The sequence below is a fragment of the Thalassophryne amazonica genome, chromosome 16 (genome assembly GCF_902500255.1).
Source record: "Thalassophryne amazonica chromosome 16, fThaAma1.1, whole genome shotgun sequence".
Classification (NCBI taxonomy): Eukaryota; Metazoa; Chordata; class Actinopteri; order Batrachoidiformes; family Batrachoididae; genus Thalassophryne; species Thalassophryne amazonica.
In genome coordinates, this window is record NC_047118.1 from 4,247,774 (window position 1) to 4,267,240 (window position 19,467).

Below are 19,467 nucleotides of genomic sequence, written 5' to 3' on the forward strand. Positions count from 1 at the left end.
TAAATCCTCTTCAACCTATATTCAGCTGAATACACCACAAAGACAAGATATTTAATATTGAAATCATTAGACTTTATTATTTTTGTGCAAATATTTGGTCATTTTGAAATGGATGCCTGCAACACTTTTCAAAAAACTTGGGACAGGGCAACACAAGACTGGGAAAGTTGATGAATGCTCAAAGATCACCTAATTTGAAACAGGTGAGTGTCATGATTTGGTATAAAAGGAGTATCCCCAAAAGTCTCAGCCATTCACAAGCAAAGATGGGGCGAGGATCACCACTTTGTGAACAACTGTGTGAAAAAATGGTCCAACAGTTTCAGAACAATGTTTCTCATTGTTCAATTGCAAGGAATTTAGGGATCCCATCATCTACAGTCCATAATATAATCAGTAGATTCTGAGAATCTGAAGAACTTTCGACATGTAAGCGGCAAGGCCGAAAACCAACATTGAATGCCCCTGACCTTCGATCCCTCAGGTGGCACTGCATTAAAAAAAACAACATCATTGAACACTTGAGAAAGCCATTATCAATTAATACAGCTCATCGCTACATCTACAATATAAGTTAAAACTATACCATGCAAAGCGAAAGCCATACATCAACAACATCCAGAAATGCCACCACCTTCTCTGGGCCCAAACTCATTTAAAATGGACAGATGCAAAGTGGAAAAGTATGCTGTGGTCTCATGAGTCCATATTTCAAATTTTAGTTTGAACACTGAATATCTTGTCTTTGTGGTGTATTCAGTTGAATATAGGTTGAAGAGGATTAGCAAAGCATTGTGTTCTGTTTTAATTTACATTTTACACAACGTCCCAACTTCATTGGAATTAGGGTTGTAGTTGCACCAAGCTTGTGGCATCATATTCAAGAAGACTTGAAGCTGTAATTGCTGCCAAACATGCATCAACAAAGTATTGGGCTAAAAAGTGTGAATACGTATATACATATGATTTCTTAGTTTTTTGTTTTTTTTTTTTAAATTGCAAAACCTTCCAAAAAAAAAAAAAAATCTTTCATGTTGTCATTATGGGGTGTTGGGACTAGAATTTTGAGGGGAAAAACTTAATTTACTCCATTTTGAAATAAGACTAACATAACGTGAAAAAAGTGAAACACTGAATACTTTCCAGTTGCATTCTACTTTCTGATTGCTTTGCATTCTAAAACTCAAACAACATGGTTATATTTCCAAACAACCCTATTGATAAAATGAAAAGAAAACGATGGTCCAGCCAGAAACGCCATAAGAGAGAGAGAGAGAGAGAGAGAGAACCTTTCCACACAGAATTTAAGATTGATTCATAAGAATTATAGTTTAAAACTCAGCGCAGTCATACAGTCCACAAAACCCCTTTTGAAGTATGTGTTTAGACTATTAATCACTGCAGCCACCTCTGGTAGTAGGACTGTCCTGACCGTCCACATCCTATCAATAAGAATTTGCATTCTAAACCTCATTTCTAGTCTGGAGTTGCACATCAGATTTGATCAAACCTGGCACTTGATCATCGATCTCAAAGAACTGTACAGTGTTTGAATCCTACAGTGGTTGAACTCAAGTACGTTATGGGCCAGTGGTTCATAGCAACTCGCTACCACAGACAGTGGAGTCAGGGAGCGCTAGCTGTTACACATCATTATCGTTGGTAATAAAAGTAAAATATAACCAATGAAAAAATGTCACAGAGTGATAATACACATGACAGAATTTAAGTGTGCCTCGTTTAAGTGTTGTATCATGTAGAAGCCATGACTCCCAGTAAACTGCTTCACTAACGACATCATTCCTAACGTTCCTGGTCTTTGGCTGGTCCTATTATGGCCATCGGTTGAAAAATTCTGCCTCCAACTCTGTTACTTCAAGAACACATACAGTAGTGTTCAGAATAATAGTAGTGCTGTGTGACTAAAAAGATTAATCCAGGTTTTAAGTATATTTCTTATTGTTACATGGGAAACAAGGTACCAGTAGATTCAGTAGATTCTCACAAATCCAACAAGACCAAGCATTCATGATATGCACTACTATTATTCTGAACACTACTGTAAGATTTTAAAGTGAAACTTGCATGAGAATAAGCCTTTACTTATTGATGATTGATGAACACCAAACGCATTTTAACTGCAGTTTCAGGCATGTACTGAATCACCTTGGATTTACTATATGCTTACAGTACTCTGTCATATATGGACATACATTTCAAACAATGTTCTGCTACTGTGGATGTTTTCAACCGTTTTTGTTTCTTTGTTTGTGAACGACAGCCTGTAACCCACAATTTTTACATATCATTATGACATATTAAGAAGTATATGAAGATTCATATACAGATAGGCAAAAACTGATTCAGTTTTCAAGGTCATAGGACAAAGGTCAGGAAATTCTTGGAATATTGGAAAAATCCAGATCCTTTAACATTGAAAAGATTTTCAAAAATGTATAACTTTGTCAAAAAAGGCCTAATTTATTTCATATTTGAGAACATTATGCAGGATGGTATCCTTTGCAGACTGACAAGGTTTGATCCAGATCTGATCTGGATTATAGATTTTGTGGCCATTTAAATTTAACAATGGAAAACCCCATTTAATGTATATTTTATATTATATCTTAATCAAACGTGCCCCAATCACTCTCATATTTGAATGTGAGGTGCAGACTGGCCTGCACTGTCACCTAACAAAGTCTGATCCAGATTGTGGATCAGATCAATTAAGGGTCACTGGGGGATGGAGCTGATCCCAGCAGTCATAGAGCATGAGGTGGGGCATACCCCGAACAGGATGCCAGTCTGTCGCAGGGCCACATATAGACAATCAAACCACACATGCCCCTACAGCAAAATTTAAAGTTTCCAATCCACCTAACCTGCATGTCTGAATGTGGGAGGAAGCTGGAGCACCCAGAGAGAACCTACACTAACACGGGGAAAACATGCAAACTCCACACAGAAAGGCCACAGATAGGAATCGAACCCATTACCTTCTCGCTGTGAGGCAACAGTGCTAACCCCTAATTCACCATGGTGCCAATTTTGTAGACATTTGAATTTAATTTTGAAAAGCCTATTTGGTGTACATTTTGCATTACATCTCAGTCAAAAGTGCCTCAATCACTCATTTGTGTCAGTGAGGAGCAAACTGGCACTCTCATGAGTACACTAAGTTTGATCTGATCCATATTGCAGATTTAGCGGATAATCGATTTTAACATTGAAAAGCCCTTTTGATCTACATTTGTATTATAATTCATCTTCTGAAAAGCCACTTCTAACAGCACTTTTTTGGAATTTGTGGAATTGCTGGCACAGGTTTGCGCTCTGTGTGCGGTGCTCTAGTTTAATGTATGTTTGGGTCAGTGGAGAGTTACTGCCCCAAGTGGAGGAGTTCAGATATCTCAGGGTGTTGTTCATGAGTAAGTTGGAGGGTGAGCTCAATAGACAGATTGGGGTGGCGTCTGATGAACACTGTACTGGAACATCTTGGTGAAGAAAGAGTTGAGCCAGAAGGTGAGACTCAATTTACCAGTGGATTTACGCTCCTATCCTCACCTATGGTCATGAACTTTGGGTAATGACCGAAAGAACAAGGTTACAGACACAAGGAGTGAGAATGAGATTCCTCTGCTTGGTATCTGGGTTTACACTCCTGGACAGAGTGAGAAGCTCGACTATCGGTCAGGGACTCTGAGTAGACCCACAGTTCTTCGCGTCAAAAGGATCCCATTGAGGTGGTTTGGGCATCGGGTGAGGATGCCCCCTGGATGTCTCTCTAGGGTGGGCTTCCAGGCATGTTCAACTGGGAGATGGCCCTGGGGAAGACCCAGGATGTACTGGAGGGATTACATTTCCCAGCTGGCTTGGGAACACCTCAGGATCAGCCAGGAAGAGTTAGGACTTGGCTGAGGATAGGGAAGTGTGGGTTGAGCTGCTTGGTCTACTGCCACTGCAACCAAAACCTGGACAAGCAGCAGAAAATGAATAATGTGGTTTGTGGATTGTGGTTTTACTGTACTTGGTAAATACATTCATAATTACATATTATTTGTAAATGTGTGGTTAAAGTTTCAAAGATGTTTTAAATCTAAACATACATTTGACTTCATAATTAACTTTTTTAACCGTGGTATCAAATTGGGAATCATGTGATTTCACTGATATTACTGCTGACTACCAGCTTTTGCATTTTGACATCTCAAGTCACAGAAGTAATGAACTCTGATATTTAATAAAACACTCAGTAGGAGTTTGGTTTTGTGTATAATCTGGTAGAAAAATTGGATGTTCTTTGTAATTGTGGAGAAATGATGGTTTAGATTTGCCTGAAGTGGTGATGCTGTGACACGGGGTGATGTCTACTGTCAGACCAAAGCTGCCTTTGGTTGTGTTCAAACTTACTGTTGGAAATAATTATCAGAATTATTAGTGAACATAAAATTATAAACCTTTTTGTTGATGCCACTCCTCCTCACTAACCTCCATATTTTATCTGATTGTCTCTCCCTGACACACGTTTTGTTACCCCAAGGTTATTTTTCTGGGCGTCTATTTGTCATTCCAAGCTGAGCGCGCCGCCTCGTGCCGTGACGAGCTCTTTTCCCGATTGGCTAACATGCAGCTTTGCATTACTCATGTTGAACTGCCCTTTTATTTCAAAAGAAGCTCGCAGTCTCGATTTGTTCTCGCCCACCACCACATAGAGTATTACTGTTCTCTGTGTGCATCAGCGCATGTGGTGCAGAACATTTGTCCATGCACCCATTTGACCCGGCGCGCCGCCATCGCAGCTTTCACATTAACCTCAGTCCTGCTTTCTTCTAAATTAGATTTCTCTTCTTCTGTGTGTCTCCTTGTTGACTTATTTGCTTCTCTTTCATCATCTCCGGCAAGGTTATCCTGAGGCAGGCGAAGCTTTTATGAGAACAGGGTAGGGATCTGGCATCGCCTCTGGGTGTGCCTTAATCGATTTCTTCTTTTTTTTTTTTTTAAGGAAGTTGTGAGCTGAATGTTTGAACCCAAGTGCTTGTTAACAGTTGTCTGGGATTTAATTAAGAAGAAGATTGAATTTTGATGTCAATTACATCTTAAAATGAAGGCGAGTGTGAGGATGCACAACAAAGAAAGCGTGCGAGCGTGCACGGGGAGCCGAGAGGGCGGGTGTGGGGGGCAAAAAAGCTAATTAGGGGATAGAGTTGTGTTCGCACATCTTTCCAGTTGAAACATTTCCTTCCTCTCTGCCTCACCCCTGTTTTCCTTTCTGATCCTTTTTCTCCCTCAGTTTCTCTGTTTGCATTTTTATCTGCAAGGGCCCTCAGCAAAAAAAAAAAAAAAAAGTCACATCTCTTCTTTGCCGCTGGCAAACAGTACAGGTATGCAAATAGAGAAAATGGAAACTTCCGCACTGTTGACATGATTTTCCTATACGTGAACCAAAACCAAATAGAAGTCCAGAGTCTGCTTCTCTACTGGGACGTGATAAGAACTTTGATGTACTTTATTCATAAACCACAGTAAATGCTATCATATCATCCACATACAATATCATCCACTTAACGGGGGGAGGAACAAAAATAGATTAAAAAAAAAGACGACCTCCACTGCATAACCCACATTTAAATACAGCTTTATTCAGATCTGAGCAGTCTTTTCCTTTATATATTTATATATATGTATATATATATATATATTTTGGATACTCAAGTGCTGTTTCTATTCTTTGCTGAGTGTTGTGTTACAGTCTCTAAGGCCGAGTATCCACATGTCCGTTGGCACTAGATTGGTCAACAGTAAGGCTGCTGCCATAACAACGCTGTCCGTCCCACAGCGACACCACTGTTTTTTCCAGTTCGCCCTGCAGCCGTTCTGCCGCTCATCCTGCAGAGGCGGCGAGGGTGGATTCTGGGTGAGAGTATTGCTGTAAATCTTGAGGCGAGGAGTGGAAGCCTTTTATTCCCGGCAGGTAGTCCAACACCTGTCCCTGTCTTTTTGACGTCAGTACAGCTCTCGTATGTCCGGCTTATTAATTCCAAAACAAGTGTCCGGCATCTCTCCGGGCGCCCTGCAGGAGGCGGGTTGGGGGGAGGAGGGTTGACGTTACTGGGGTGTTTCTGTACTCTTGAGGAGATTTCACATCCTGGAGATCCAGGGGCTTATGTACGTTGCTTTGAACAGGGTAAAAGAAAAAGGGGTGGGGGAACAAAAAAAAGGTGTGTGTTTGATGGGATGCAGATAAAGAGAGAAATGGACAGCTAGAAAAGGAGAGAAGGTGTTCTCACTGCAGATGTTCATGTTTGGTGTTAAGCTCTAAGAGATTAGCCAGCTCAGCGTGGGAGTGTGGGCGGGGCAATGCGAGGAGCTCCCCCACGCCGGGGTTCAACAACAGGTCATGGATGTACAGTGTAACAAATGTGATAGATTTTACGGATCTGAATTCTTGAGAATCACTCACTTAAAGGATCCGGATCATTTGAGCCACTTGAGTCAGGACCCCTACCAGCGCAGAAATCCAACTGGTGACACTCAAGTCCAGTGTCTCCACCTACAAATAACTAACTGGGGCAGTGTTTTGTTAATCCGTTTGCAATTTTGATTAAAGAAATTACATTTCTGGAACATGTGCTACTCGGCTGCAATATTAGGCTGTAAGCTACTCAAAAAATAGGGACAACTAAAGAATTAGTGTTTTCCCACTAATTTATTCTGCAAAATTTTGCTGTTTGTCCAACACTCAAATCTGCAGTTTTGTCGATCAAATATTGTGTGAATTTAAACATTCATCCATGACTGGTAAGTAACTCTGTGGTCCAACATTCTACTGAGTCTGAATTACATGAGTCTCAACTCGACCTGCAGACAGAAAACAGTATCAACAAATCTGAGTCCGCTGTGATTTGTGAAGTGCACCTGAGCCACGTTGAGTGGATCTGCAAGTTGCACAAGTCCCAAGTCTGCAGGCAGGGAGCGATCGGTATTAAAGAGGACCTAAACCTGATGAACAATGGTTCTGTGAGCTACCTGAGTCTGGACACATGGACAAATCAGCATCAACGAATCTGAGTCTGCTGTGAAATGTAAGGAAGTGAGGTGAAGCTACACTCAGTGGATCTGTGAGTTACATGAGTCCATGTCATCGATTTGTGAGTCAGAGTGGACCTGATGGAAACTTGAGTTAGGCTCCATTAAAAAGCAAAACAATGTGTCATCCTTGCCTGCATCATTTATTAGTTTTTTTTTTTTGTAATTTTGCTAAATATTATTGAGGTACACCTGGTGCAACATCCAGTACATCTGCTGGGTGGCGAGTGTGCTTTGGCCGAAGACGGCCGAAGTTTAGCAAGCCGGACCCGGAACTTTCTGCTTGTCATCACTGACAGTCACAGACGCGAGGTGGTACAGATTGCCGACAAAGCCGAGCATTTCCCCCGAGATGACCATGAGTGATTTTTACAGCCAGTATGCATGTGGTACGCTGGACTATGGAGGTAGTTTAGACACCAAGTACAACGGTTGCAAGGTGCGTTTTTTTCTCATTCACTTCAGACCTCACAGTCAGACCTTTTGTCTGACTTAGTGCTTAGCTCAGATAAGATAATTATAGTGGGCGATTTTAACATCCACACAGATGCTGAGAATGACAGCCTCAACACTGCATTTAATCTATTATTAGACTCAATTGGCTTTGCTCAAAAAGTAAATGAGTCCACCCACCACTTTAATCATATCTTAGATCTTGTTCTGACTTATGGTATGGAAATAGAAGACTTAACAGTATTCCCTGAAAACTCCCTTCTGTCTGATCATTTCTTAATAACATTTACATTTACTCTGATGGACTACCCAGCAGTGGGGAATAAGTTTCATTACACTAGAAGTCTTTCAGAAAGCGCTGTAACTAGGTTTAAGGATATGATTCCTTCTTTATGTTCTCTAATGCCATATACCAACACAGTGCAGAGTAGCTACCTAAACTCTGTAAGGGAGATAGAGTATCTCGTCAATAGTTTTACATCCTCATTGAAGACAACTTTGGATGCTGTAGCTCCTCTGAAAAAGAGAGCTTTAAATCAGAAGTGTCTGACTCCGTGGTATAACTCACAAACTCGTAGCTTAAAGCAGATAACCCGTAAGTTGGAGAGGAAATGGCGTCTGACTAATTTAGAAGATCTTCACTTAGCCTGGAAAAAGAGTCTGTTGCTCTATAAAAAAGCCCTCCGTAAAGCTAGGACATCTTTCTACTCATCACTAATTGAAGAAAATAAGAACAACCCCAGGTTTCTTTTCAGCACTGTAGCCAGACTGACAAAGAGTCAGAGCTCTATTGAGCTGAGTATTCCATTAACTTTAACTAGTAATGACTTCATGACTTTCTTTGCTAACAAAGAAAGTAACTATTAGAGAAAAAATTACTCATAACCATCCCAAAGACGTATCATTATCTTTGGCTGCTTTCAGTGATGCCGGTATTTGGTTAGACTCTTTCTCTCCGATTGTTCTGTCTGAGTTATTTTCATTAGTTACTTCATCCAAACCATCAACATGTTTATTAGACCCCATTCCTACCAGGCTGCTCAAGGAAGCCCTACCATTATTTAATGCTTCGATCTTAAATATGATCAATCTGTCTTTGTTAGTTGGCTATGTACCACAGGCTTTTAAGATGGCAGTAATTAAACCATTACTTAAAAAGCCATCACTTGACCCAGCTATCTTAGCTAATTATAGGCCAATCTCCAACCTTCCTTTTCTCTCAAAAATTCTTGAAAGGGTAGTTGTAAAACAGCTAACTGATCATCTGCAGAGGAATGGTCTATTTGAAGAGTTTCAGTCAGGTTTTAGAATTCATCATAGTACAGAAACAGCTTTAGTGAAGGTTACAAATGATCTTCTTATGGCCTCGGACAGTGGACTCATCTCTGTGCTTGTTCTGTTAGACCTCAGTGCTGCTTTTGATACTGTTGACCATAAAATTTTATTACAGAGATTAGAGCATGCCATAGGTATTAAAGGCACTGCGCTGCGGTGGTTTGAATCATATTGTCTAATAGATTACAATTTGTTCATGTAAATGGGGAATCTTCTTCACAGACTAAGGTTAATTATGGAGTTCCACAAGGTTCTGTGCTAGGACCAATTTTATTCACTTTATACATGCTTCCCTTAGGCAGTATTATTAGACGGTATTGCTTAAATTTTCATTGTTACGCAGATGATACCCAGCTTTATCTATCCATGAAGCCAGAGGACACACACCAATTAGCTAAACTGCAGGATTGTCTTACAGACATAAAGACATGGATGACCTCTAATTTCCTGCTTTTAAACTCAGATAAAACTGAAGTTATTGTACTTGGCCCCACAAATCTTAGAAACATGGTGTCTAACCAGATCCTTACTCTGGATGGCATTACCCTGACCTCTAGTAATACTGTGAGAAATCTTGGAGTCATTTTTGATCAGGATATGTCATTCAAAGCGCATATTAAACAAATATGTAGGACTGCTTTTTTGCATTTACGCAATATCTCTAAAATCAGAAAGGTCTTGTCTCAGAGTGATGCTGAAAAACTAATTCATGCATTTATTTCCTCTAGGCTGGACTATTGTAATTCATTATTATCAGGTTGTCCTATAAGTTCCCTAAAAAGCCTTAAGTTAATTCAAAATGCTGCAGCTAGAGTACTGACGGGGACTAGAAGGAGAGAGTATATCTCACCCATATTGGCCTCTCTTCATTGGCTTCCTGTTAATTCTAGAATAGAATTTAAAATTCTTCTTCTTACTTATAAGGTTTTGAATAATCAGGTCCCATCTTATCTTAGGGACCTCATAGTACCATATCACCCCAATAGAGCGCTTCGCTCTCAGACTGCAGGCTTACTTGTAGTTCCTAGGGTTTGTAAGAGTAGAATGGGAGGCAGAGCCTTCAGCTTTCAGGCTCCTCTCCTGTGGAACCAGCTCCCAATTCAGATCAGGGAGACAGACACCCTCTCTACTTTTAAGATTAGGCTTAAAACTTTCCTTTTTGCTAAAGCTTATAGATAGGGCTGGATCAGGTGACCCTAAACCATCCCTTAGTTATGCTGCTATAGACGTAGACTGCTGGGGGGTTCCCATGATGCACTGTTTCTTTCTCTTTTTGCTCTGTATGCACCACTCTGCATTTAATCATTAGTGATCGATCTCTGCTCCCCTCCACAGCATGTCTTTTTCCTGGTTCTCTCCCTCAGCCCCAACCAGTCCCAGCAGAAGACTGCCCCTCCCTGAGCCTGGTTCTGCTGGAGGTTTCTTCCTGTTAAAAGGGAGTTTTTCCTTCCCACTGTAGCCAATGCTTGCTCACAGGGGGTCGTTTTGACCGTTGGGGTTTTACATAATTATTGTATGGCCTTGCCTTACAATATAAAGCGCCTTGGGGCAACTGTTTGTTGTGATTTGGCGCTATATAAAAAAATGGATTGATTGATTGACTTCTTCCGCTACAGTGACTCATTAGTACCAAAAAGCACTCAAGCTCGATAGTAAAGGGGAAGTTTCATTTCCCAGCCTCAAAATTTTACTGTATTGTTTGTTCTCTCTTTCTAAGAAAAATAAATAAAAATCCGCCCACCCTCGTCACATTTTTCTGATGACAAGGATGATAAACTAATGTGTTTTTTTTTTTTTAATGGGGCCTTACATGAGGGACACGAGTCCTGAGTCCAGTATCAGTGATTCTGAGTCTGCTGTGATCCATGAGTAAGACACATGATGCATGAATTACAAGTCCTTACTCTTCATGCAACACTGCTCCGACTGGATCTGCTGAGGAACATCCCAGTGGACTGGTTAATGCCGTAATGAGATTATACGGGTTATAAGGAGCGCGCTAAGAACAGCTTTACTGTTTCCATTCGTATACGCAGGGGTGCACATAACTGGTACTCATGGTGCTTGCGCGTGCTAAAAATAAATTATGCGTAACAGAAAACACGAGGGAAGCACTTCATAAGAGGAAAGCAATGACAGACTGTAGGAAAAGTGTTTCCCTCTGCTGCCCATCAATACATTTTAGCACAAATGAGCACAATGAGTACCAGTTATGTGCATCCCTTCGTATATATCGCCTGGTGTCAAACCAAAAGGATTCAGATTCACGTAGACCACAGACTTGTGTGTCTCCTGGGTCAGTAATGGCATTAACTGAACAATCCGACTATCAGGACTCACCAAACTCTATCACAGTGAGCCAGCTGAGTAAAGGCACCTTGACACTTGCATGTATTTAAGCCCTGCACTGCCACGCACGTCATCGTGCCAGTGCGCTCCACTGTGTTCCGCTGGATGCCACGCTTTGTGCCACTAGACGCTGCATTATATAAAATAAATAATTTGTCGCGGAATAATCATTTTCTCTCAGAGTTTGACTGATGAAAACACCTCTAATCGCTTCTGGAATCAGAGTAATTTTCTACAGCTGCAGCTTTTTTCTGTCTCACTCTTGTGTGCTTCATTATGTGTAGAACACATTTGGAACCGTCTAAAAGGTAATTATTTGTAATATTTATATTGCAATAGCTTGGTAAAACAGTTGCATGTTCATTCCTTCTTATGAGTATTTGTAAAATTATGTCTGCGATAGATTTAACCTCGCTGTGATGCACTGCGCTGAAGCAATGACTCGCACTGACACTCAGTGTTTTTGAATTATTTTTACAATGTTCACGTGACGTTCACATAATGTGTGTCAGAGATTTTGAACATTTGAAAATTTTCTTTGCACACTCGCACAAAGCTGCGCACAGTTTACGAGTTTACTCTCTAGCACTGCAGATTGCGTATCAGCGTGCGGATCAAATTTGTGCAAGTGTCAAGGCACCTTAATTTCCAGGAAGGGGGCGAGAGCACACTGAGTGGCTGAGATGCACTTTATCTCTCATGTGACAGGTACTGACGCTGCACGTCCCACCTGGACTTACCATGCACACCTTGAAATCCAAATTGCGTCAAACCATTTCTGCAATATGGCACCAATCGCAGTGCGATTACTGCATCCTTTTGAGCCTGCTTGAGGATGAGTGATTATGCCCCCCTTTAGGAAAATCCCCTCTGTGAGCGGTCTTGATTGTGAGATGCTTACGAGATGACAGGTATACTTTACATACAGTGCGTCGTCAACAGGAGAAGCGACGCGCCTTTGCATACTTAAAATACTTGCTCTGGTAATGCAGTTGCAGGGATAAGGAAGTCAGCCTTTATATCTTGGCTGCAGGTGGCTTGTGCCGCTGCCATTTTCGCTTAGTTAAGAATTAATCAGAATATGAGCGCTTTAATATGAACAAATGCAGGTCTGTTACTATATTTATCTGTCATTTTCATTTTTATGTTCTCACTCCTCCAAACACAGCTGCTACGGCATTTATTGTGGCCTTACAGTAACCCCGCCTCCCCATAAGATGACTTTTTTTGTGCTTTCTTGCTGCCGGCTCCACCTGGGAGAGATTGCTGCAGAGATTCCACATATTGCGCCCAGTATAAGTGACATCACAGCACATTAGCTTCAAACCACTTATCTGCTATCATTGTTTAATATCGCTTCACACCTGCCCTGCGACTGTTCGCTGTTAATGAACCGAGAACTCATCGCCGTCTCAAAACCAGGATGGCAGTAACCTCTTAGCACACAAAATGTCAGCCTAGCTCCATTGTGCGCTGCTCTCCACTCATTGTTTGTGAGAGCAACATGAGATGGGCCAGCCACCAGCCATTTATCTTAATGAGAGCAGTTAACTGTGGGCTGAGTCTCACACGCCAGCTCCAAGCAAAAAGCACCAACAATCCACACAGATGTGCTCTCATCCCCCTACCCCCCCCCCCCCCCCCCCCCCCCCCGATTTGATTTTTTATTTTTATTTTTTAGGAACACGTTTCGCACTCTCATTGAAAACCTAATTACTTCTAAAGGAGATTAAATGATATGTAATTATTACGATAATATTTTCATTTATTCGGGATAACGGGCTGAATTTAGTCATGGCGGTATTTGTCGGGAACGAGCAAAGTTATCAAGGCGTGAAATCAGGAATCCTGACGGCAACAAAATGTAATCTTTTTCATAGAGAGGGGACAAAAGAAGGAGCTGCACACTCTGTGTCTCCTCCTCCACTTTAATTATAAGAGCTCACTGCGTCTCTACCATTCTCACTCCACCACCTCTCTCACTCTTAACTGTGGAGGGCCGGTTTTTCCTCTGCAGAATCTAGTTATTTTTCTTGCACTGCATGTGTCTTATGGCAAAGAGCTGGATTTTTCTCATGAAACTGCACTTTCTTGCACGTTTCAATATTTTACTCTCATGGGTGGGTCCAGGGGGTGGCCTCGGGTGGCTCATGCCATCCCTGTAGGGGTGCTGAAAAGGGGAGAATAAGGAGAATGACTTTGGGGTCCATGATACAATAGGCAATACAATTATAATGCTGACAAAATAATATGGAGGGTGTCCCAGTAAGATTTCCTTTCATGGGGCCCAAACTTCCTGACGGCACCCCTGCACCCCTGGATTCTGGTTGGCTACTTCATTATTGTAAAGTGTGACTGGCTATCTGCCCAGGCAGAAGTGAGACTTTGAACACTTTGAAGAAAAACGTCAGTGTTATGTGTAGAGGTGCAATACGACATTTTGGTGTTTTTGGCTAACGATCATATCATTGAGCCTACTTGCAGAAATGGTTTATTTTATTATCACTCTAGCGACAACTTTTTGATTATCAACCTTAAAGGGGAACATTACACAGTGAGAAACGCAATACTTTCCAATAAGAACCACACCAAAGAGCTGATATTCCACATTTTTTACACTAGTACCGCACGTACATTTGAACTTCGCGCTCTCCCGCGTGCCTGCGGGCCACCATCTTTGTAGAGTGTCCGCTCGGTGCTGATGTCATTGACGAATGACTGTACATACGCGCCACTGTCCACTGTTGGAATTACAATTTTGGACATGGCCCATGTCAAACAAATGTAATTCCGTACATTAATTGAAGTCTCCATTGCTGTGCTGCAAAACACAGGGCATGACACGGGGTGTTTGTGGCCAATTAACGAGTGAAGCTTGAATTCAAGGTCTGTTTTCGTGCCAAGATTGCGCCAGGCACCAAGTTCCTGTCTCAACATCTTTGCCATCCCAGACTTTAATCCAGTTGTCCATGCTCCTGGGTGGAATAGATTCTGGATCTAACGGAGGAGACTTGTTTATAGCGGTTGCAGTGGCGCCCCCCCCCCCCCTCCCCACTTTCTTTGATCTGCTCATTCCTGTTTGTGGCATCTCACCCTCTGTGTTCACAGCTGTATGCCGTTCTTCGTTCCACCGGCTGCCACGTGTTCTGTGCTGGACTTTGCATTATATAAAACAATTATTTTGTGGCTGATTAATCATTTTTTTCTGCAAATTGGTTGTTGAAAACAGCTCTAATCACTTCCTGAATCGTATAGGAGGCTGCAGCCGGAGCCGTTCACCCGTGCATGCCTAACAAGCTGCAGAAAGCATTTTGAGCTGTCTAAAAAGGTAATTATTTGTCTTGTTTACATCGTCATGGCTTGATAAAACAGTTGCGTGTTCTTTCCTTCTGGTCTGCAGCTGGTAAGGATTTATTTTTATGTTTCTAACAGATTTAACTTCTTGTTATAATCCTTCAGACGAGCTGCGCTCTGATGTGATCCTCTGACGTCATCACTCACTTTGTTTACTGCTTGTTTACCCCACTTGACGAGCTGCACGTCATGTGCGTCAAACAAGAGAGATGACCCTCTGCCCCATGACCTTTCCCACTTCCTTATTTGGTCACGCCAGCTCATGTACAGTCCTTCATCAATGATGTCAGCGCCGAGCGGATATTCTACAAATATGGCGGCCCGCAGGAGCTCGGGAGACCACAAAGTTCAAATGTCTGATAAAGGTATATACTTGTGGTACTAGTTTAAAAAGTGTGGAATATCAGCTCTTTGGTATGTTTCTTATAGGAAAGTATTGCATTTCTCACTGTGTAATGTTCCCCTTTAAATGTGAATAATATGTTTGACTAATCAGCTAAGCTCATGAGATGTGTACATGGGCTTGTACTTCCTGACTTTCAGTTGTCTGCGTGTGCGGTGGCGATCTAGGATTCCAGGCGGTTCCGCAGTGTGGTAGATGTGGCAGCATCAGACCTGATCTCCTTTGGTGAAACTGAGAAGATGTGACTGACTGATGTAGCTCAATTTGACAAAACACTGCACATCAACAAACTCAACGGTGAAATGCCAAAGAGAGGATGTGGACAGAAAAATAAGAACTGACAAAGAGCTTTGGACGGACGAGACAGTTCTGAGACAACCTTGAACAACACTGTGGTTACACTTTACATTCAGTTGTTCTTTGAGAGAACTGCAACGTTTTGTGTAAAGTTCTCGCTTTTATGCTCTGATAGGTTTTCAGTCGTTATTGCATTTGCCCTTAAAACTTGTATTTCTCATAAATTCTGATTTTGCACAAGATTCTCTGGTGAATCATTAAAGCCTTTAATTGCTGTCTTTTACTGAAAATACCACAGCATCACTTTGTACAAGAATGATTTTGCGAAGGGCAATTAAAAGGACATTCAGACAACACTCATAAATGGGTCCATAGACGTAGCTGATACATGGGCATCTAAGAGGTGGGTTGAGGTAAAAATGGGCATGTTTGTAATGATTTTTTTTTTCCAAGTAAGGTCCAGTCTGTGAATTCTGTGGTTAAATGCCTCATTTTCTGCATATTGTTTTGCATATCTTTTTTTACATCTTACAGCAGCCAGGCTACAGAGCTTTTTTTTGTTTTTTTAAAAAGGTGTCTCACTGCCTCAACAGCATCGTTTTCCACTCCTCTCCCACCTCTTGTCCCCCTATATGTCTTTTAGCCTGATGGCAGGTACGGCATCTCATTATGGTAGTTATAGTCCGGGCAAACCTTCTGTACCAGGCGGTAGTCCGTACTGTAGAAGGAAATATAGATACAGATGACCTTGAAAGGCTTAGAACAAATCCAGGAAACATGACTCTGAATCTGCTCCTGGAAGCAGGTCTTGGATGGGTCATAATTGCAAAGCGAGGTGCGCTTCTTGCGATCCACCTTTTCGTAGTCCACACGGCAGTTGAAGATCTTTGAGTCCTTGGGGTAGACCACACTCTGGCGCTCCAGATCAAACTCCACTGCCTTAACCGGTGGCACCAAGCTAACTGAGATGTTGCCCTGGCCTGTGGAGTTGTGGCGGAAGTAGACGCTAAATGTGCCATTACCATGGTCCACAATCTTGCCGGAGATCATCAAGTTAAGCCGCACTGTTTTGATGTTGGAATAAAAGTCCCCCCAGCCAAACATCTTCTTGAATTTACCAGTTTTAACAATGGGTCGACGTTTGACCCTGGAGCTGGAGGAATCAGGTTTGAGGAGATCACTGCCCAACATCTCCCAGAACTCCTGTTTTGAAAACTCCTGCTTCGAGAAAGGGATTGGGGAGCGGTAAGGCAGCTCCAGGGAGGTGGCATTGGCCGCCCTGCTTTTACTGTGAATCATCCAGCGACTGAGGGGCGAGAGGGGCGCCTGCCCGCTCAGGAGGCCAACTGTCTTGGAAGAGACATCTAAAGAGCTCTTCGGGCTGGAGGAGTCATCTTCTTGACCCAGTGCAATCTAGAACCAAGAGATGAAGATAGTGATTGAAGAGAGACAACAGAAAACAAGAAGGTAGTGAGAAAATAGAGAAACTAGAGATGTTTTTTTTATCAAAAGAAGAAAGAAACGTGGACGGAATACAAAGTAAAGTTTAATCGATATTTAATTTAGCGTTCGTACCTCTGGTGTTAGCACCCGTGACATTATATCAATGTTATATAAATAAATAAATAGTAGAAATTTTGCAGGTGGTGCCATGATTACATTTGTTTGTTTACCTCCACTGTGAGAAAAACAAAAATGCTCCTTTCTGTCTAGTTTTCAGTGAGCTGATGTAATTCCCTAAGCTCACTTGTAATGGGCTCGTATGCCTCCTTTGAGCTACTGGAGAGGCCGGAGGGATCAAAGAACAGATTTAAAAAGAAAATCCACACCAAATCTGAATTCACATAAAAATGTGTTATTCTTGTAGACCTGGGCGGTTTAATCGATATTTGTGAACATGGACAATTTTCTTCAAAGGCTATATAATCCCATAAAACATTGAGGCGCTGTCATTCCAAAATGCTTTCTGAAGGCGTTTCTCTGAAACAGAGGTTGTAGGTCGATTTATGATGTCATAAAGTGCCTATTTGTGGCAAGAGGAGGTAGGACCCCTGATCTGATTTGACCTTCAATGCCTCGGGAAGTGCTTGTACCTTATGTGATTGTCCTTTCTTCTTAATTGAACACATGTCCTGGTGATTGTTATATGAATTTTCTAACCATTGAAAAGTTGGTGTCAGAAAAGGAATTCTGCTTCTGTAAACAGTCACCGGAGCTGACATCTGCATAGAAACACATGGAGAATTTATTGCGTCTTGAATCATCTGAATTAAAAGTTTTCTTTTGGTTTTACTTCCCTTTTCTTAAAGGTAGATTGAGGGTTCAGGAGAGATCATTTTTTAAATAAATAATCTTCACTTTGATAGGCATTTCTGGCAAGGTTAAAATCCCAGAGAGGCTCCATACAGAGGGTAGGGCATCGTCTGCATACAGGAACATTAAAATTAAAAAGTAAATAAATTGACACTACATAAATGCATTTCAGCATTGTGGTCTACAGTTTTCAACCTGCTGACTTTACACAATGTTACTTGGAATTTGGGTGTGTACCCACACTTTACTATATTAACATTTTGGCTTCTTTAAATGTTTTATTCTGAAATAAATTAGAAATGCACTCAGAGTGCACATCTATGCCAGTGTCAACCATTATTTCCTCTGTATGCTTTTCACTAGACTCCATATGGTAAAGTACGTATATGAACCAACCACTTCCTGAAAATACAAAGTCCCAGCTTTAATTTCTACATCATCTCTACATGAACTTTGGCTTCCAGCCAATCCGAGAGGGTGGAGAATATCACATAGGTCTGTGTCCTCTCTCACCCTGTGAAACACTGCACTCTGTCTGTAGCTTATGTTAGGAGATTTTCAGGATGAAAACAGTAATTTTTATTTAGTCTTTCAAAGAAAACCATCATGGAAAAACACACTTGGAGGGTTTTTTGTTGTTGTTGTTATTATTGACTGGTGCAGTATTTTAATGGTAGCAATGGACATTTTTTTTTACATAACATTACATCACTGAAATACTTTATTCATCCAAAAAGGAGTTATTTGAAAGTAAGATATTCAGCAAAAATTGAAGCAATATTATTTTATAAATATGCTGTTTTGGAAGGTTCCAGGTCTCCGCCACGCATTTCCCAGTGGATAGTACTGCTGCACTGCATATATAGTTTTTTTTATACATGTTTTAAAAATATTCTTATATATTACACTACTTTTGTAGCCTAAAGACTTTGGTAAATCCATTTCTAACACTAAATTAGTTCATACTGTTTATATATATATATACACACGCACACACACACACACAGTTTTTTTTTTTTTTTTTTTAAGAATTTCATATTTTCAGCCAAACTATAATTTTCCACACTGTTCTAGGTGTCTCCCATTCTAAAACCTGAGATTGTTCTGGACATTTTGATATACAACACATGGGCATTATAAAAGGGAAATATAGTAAACCTGAGAAAATGCCCTTTGACCTCAGAGGGTTGAGGTAACTTTCCCAACCAAAACTGGCACCTACTTACAGCGGGGTGGAGTGGGACAATGCAGTCTGATCAAGGACACAGCGGGTTGAGGATTTGGGCTACCAATATGTAGACCTGGGTTCAATTCCTGCTCATGCTGATTGTCTGAGGTGCATGCTCTATTTGTGAGGTATAGACAGTACATATCTTTAGGTTCCCTTGCGCAATATGAAAATTTATGGAACTAGCCTACCAACCAGAGTTGAGTGTAAATACTTTCAATTACATTTATTTCATTTATACAGCACCAGATCACAACAAAGTTGCCTCAAGGTGCTTCACAGTAAGGTTTAACCTGCATTTCTCCCTTTATGTAGTATCCCTGCAGCATTTTGGGATTGCCTTTCATTCAGGTTAGACCTTGCTTTTGTGAAGTGCCTTGAGGCAGTTTTGTTGTGATTTGGCACAATATAAATTGAAAACCTTACCAACCCCTAGAGCAAGCACACAGGTGACAGTGGTTAGGAAAAACTCCCTCTGATGATTTTGAGGAAGAAACCTGAAGCAGACCAGACTCAGAGGGGTGACCCACTGCTTAGGCCATTCGAACAGTTACAAGGTTTTTACAAAGCTGGACAAAGTAAATGGAAAAACCAGAGTAAAAAAAAAACAAAAAAAAAAAACAAACAAAACAAAACAAAGTGCATG

General features: G+C 41.2%; 1 protein-coding gene and 1 long non-coding RNA gene across 2 annotated transcripts in view; both read right to left on the minus strand.

Moving 5' to 3' along the window:
- Positions 1–4,170: 4,170 nt before the first annotated feature.
- LOC117527965 lies at positions 4,171–13,856 on the minus strand. Its single transcript, XR_004565645.1, has 3 exons — positions 13,760–13,856; positions 8,489–8,493; positions 4,171–4,181 (listed from the first exon to the last, which is right to left on the minus strand). It is a non-coding gene; the product is annotated as an uncharacterized LOC117527965 (long non-coding RNA).
- A 2,029-nt stretch (positions 13,857–15,885) lies between these two features.
- Positions 15,886–19,467, minus strand: part of LOC117528491 (neurexophilin-1) — a 122,382-nt gene continuing 118,800 nt past the window's right edge. The window contains exon 2 of the mRNA XM_034191126.1: positions 15,886–16,693. Within this exon, the coding sequence (XP_034047017.1) occupies positions 15,920–16,693 (774 nt within the window). The 3' untranslated portion in view covers positions 15,886–15,919. The remainder of the gene's footprint in view (positions 16,694–19,467) is intronic.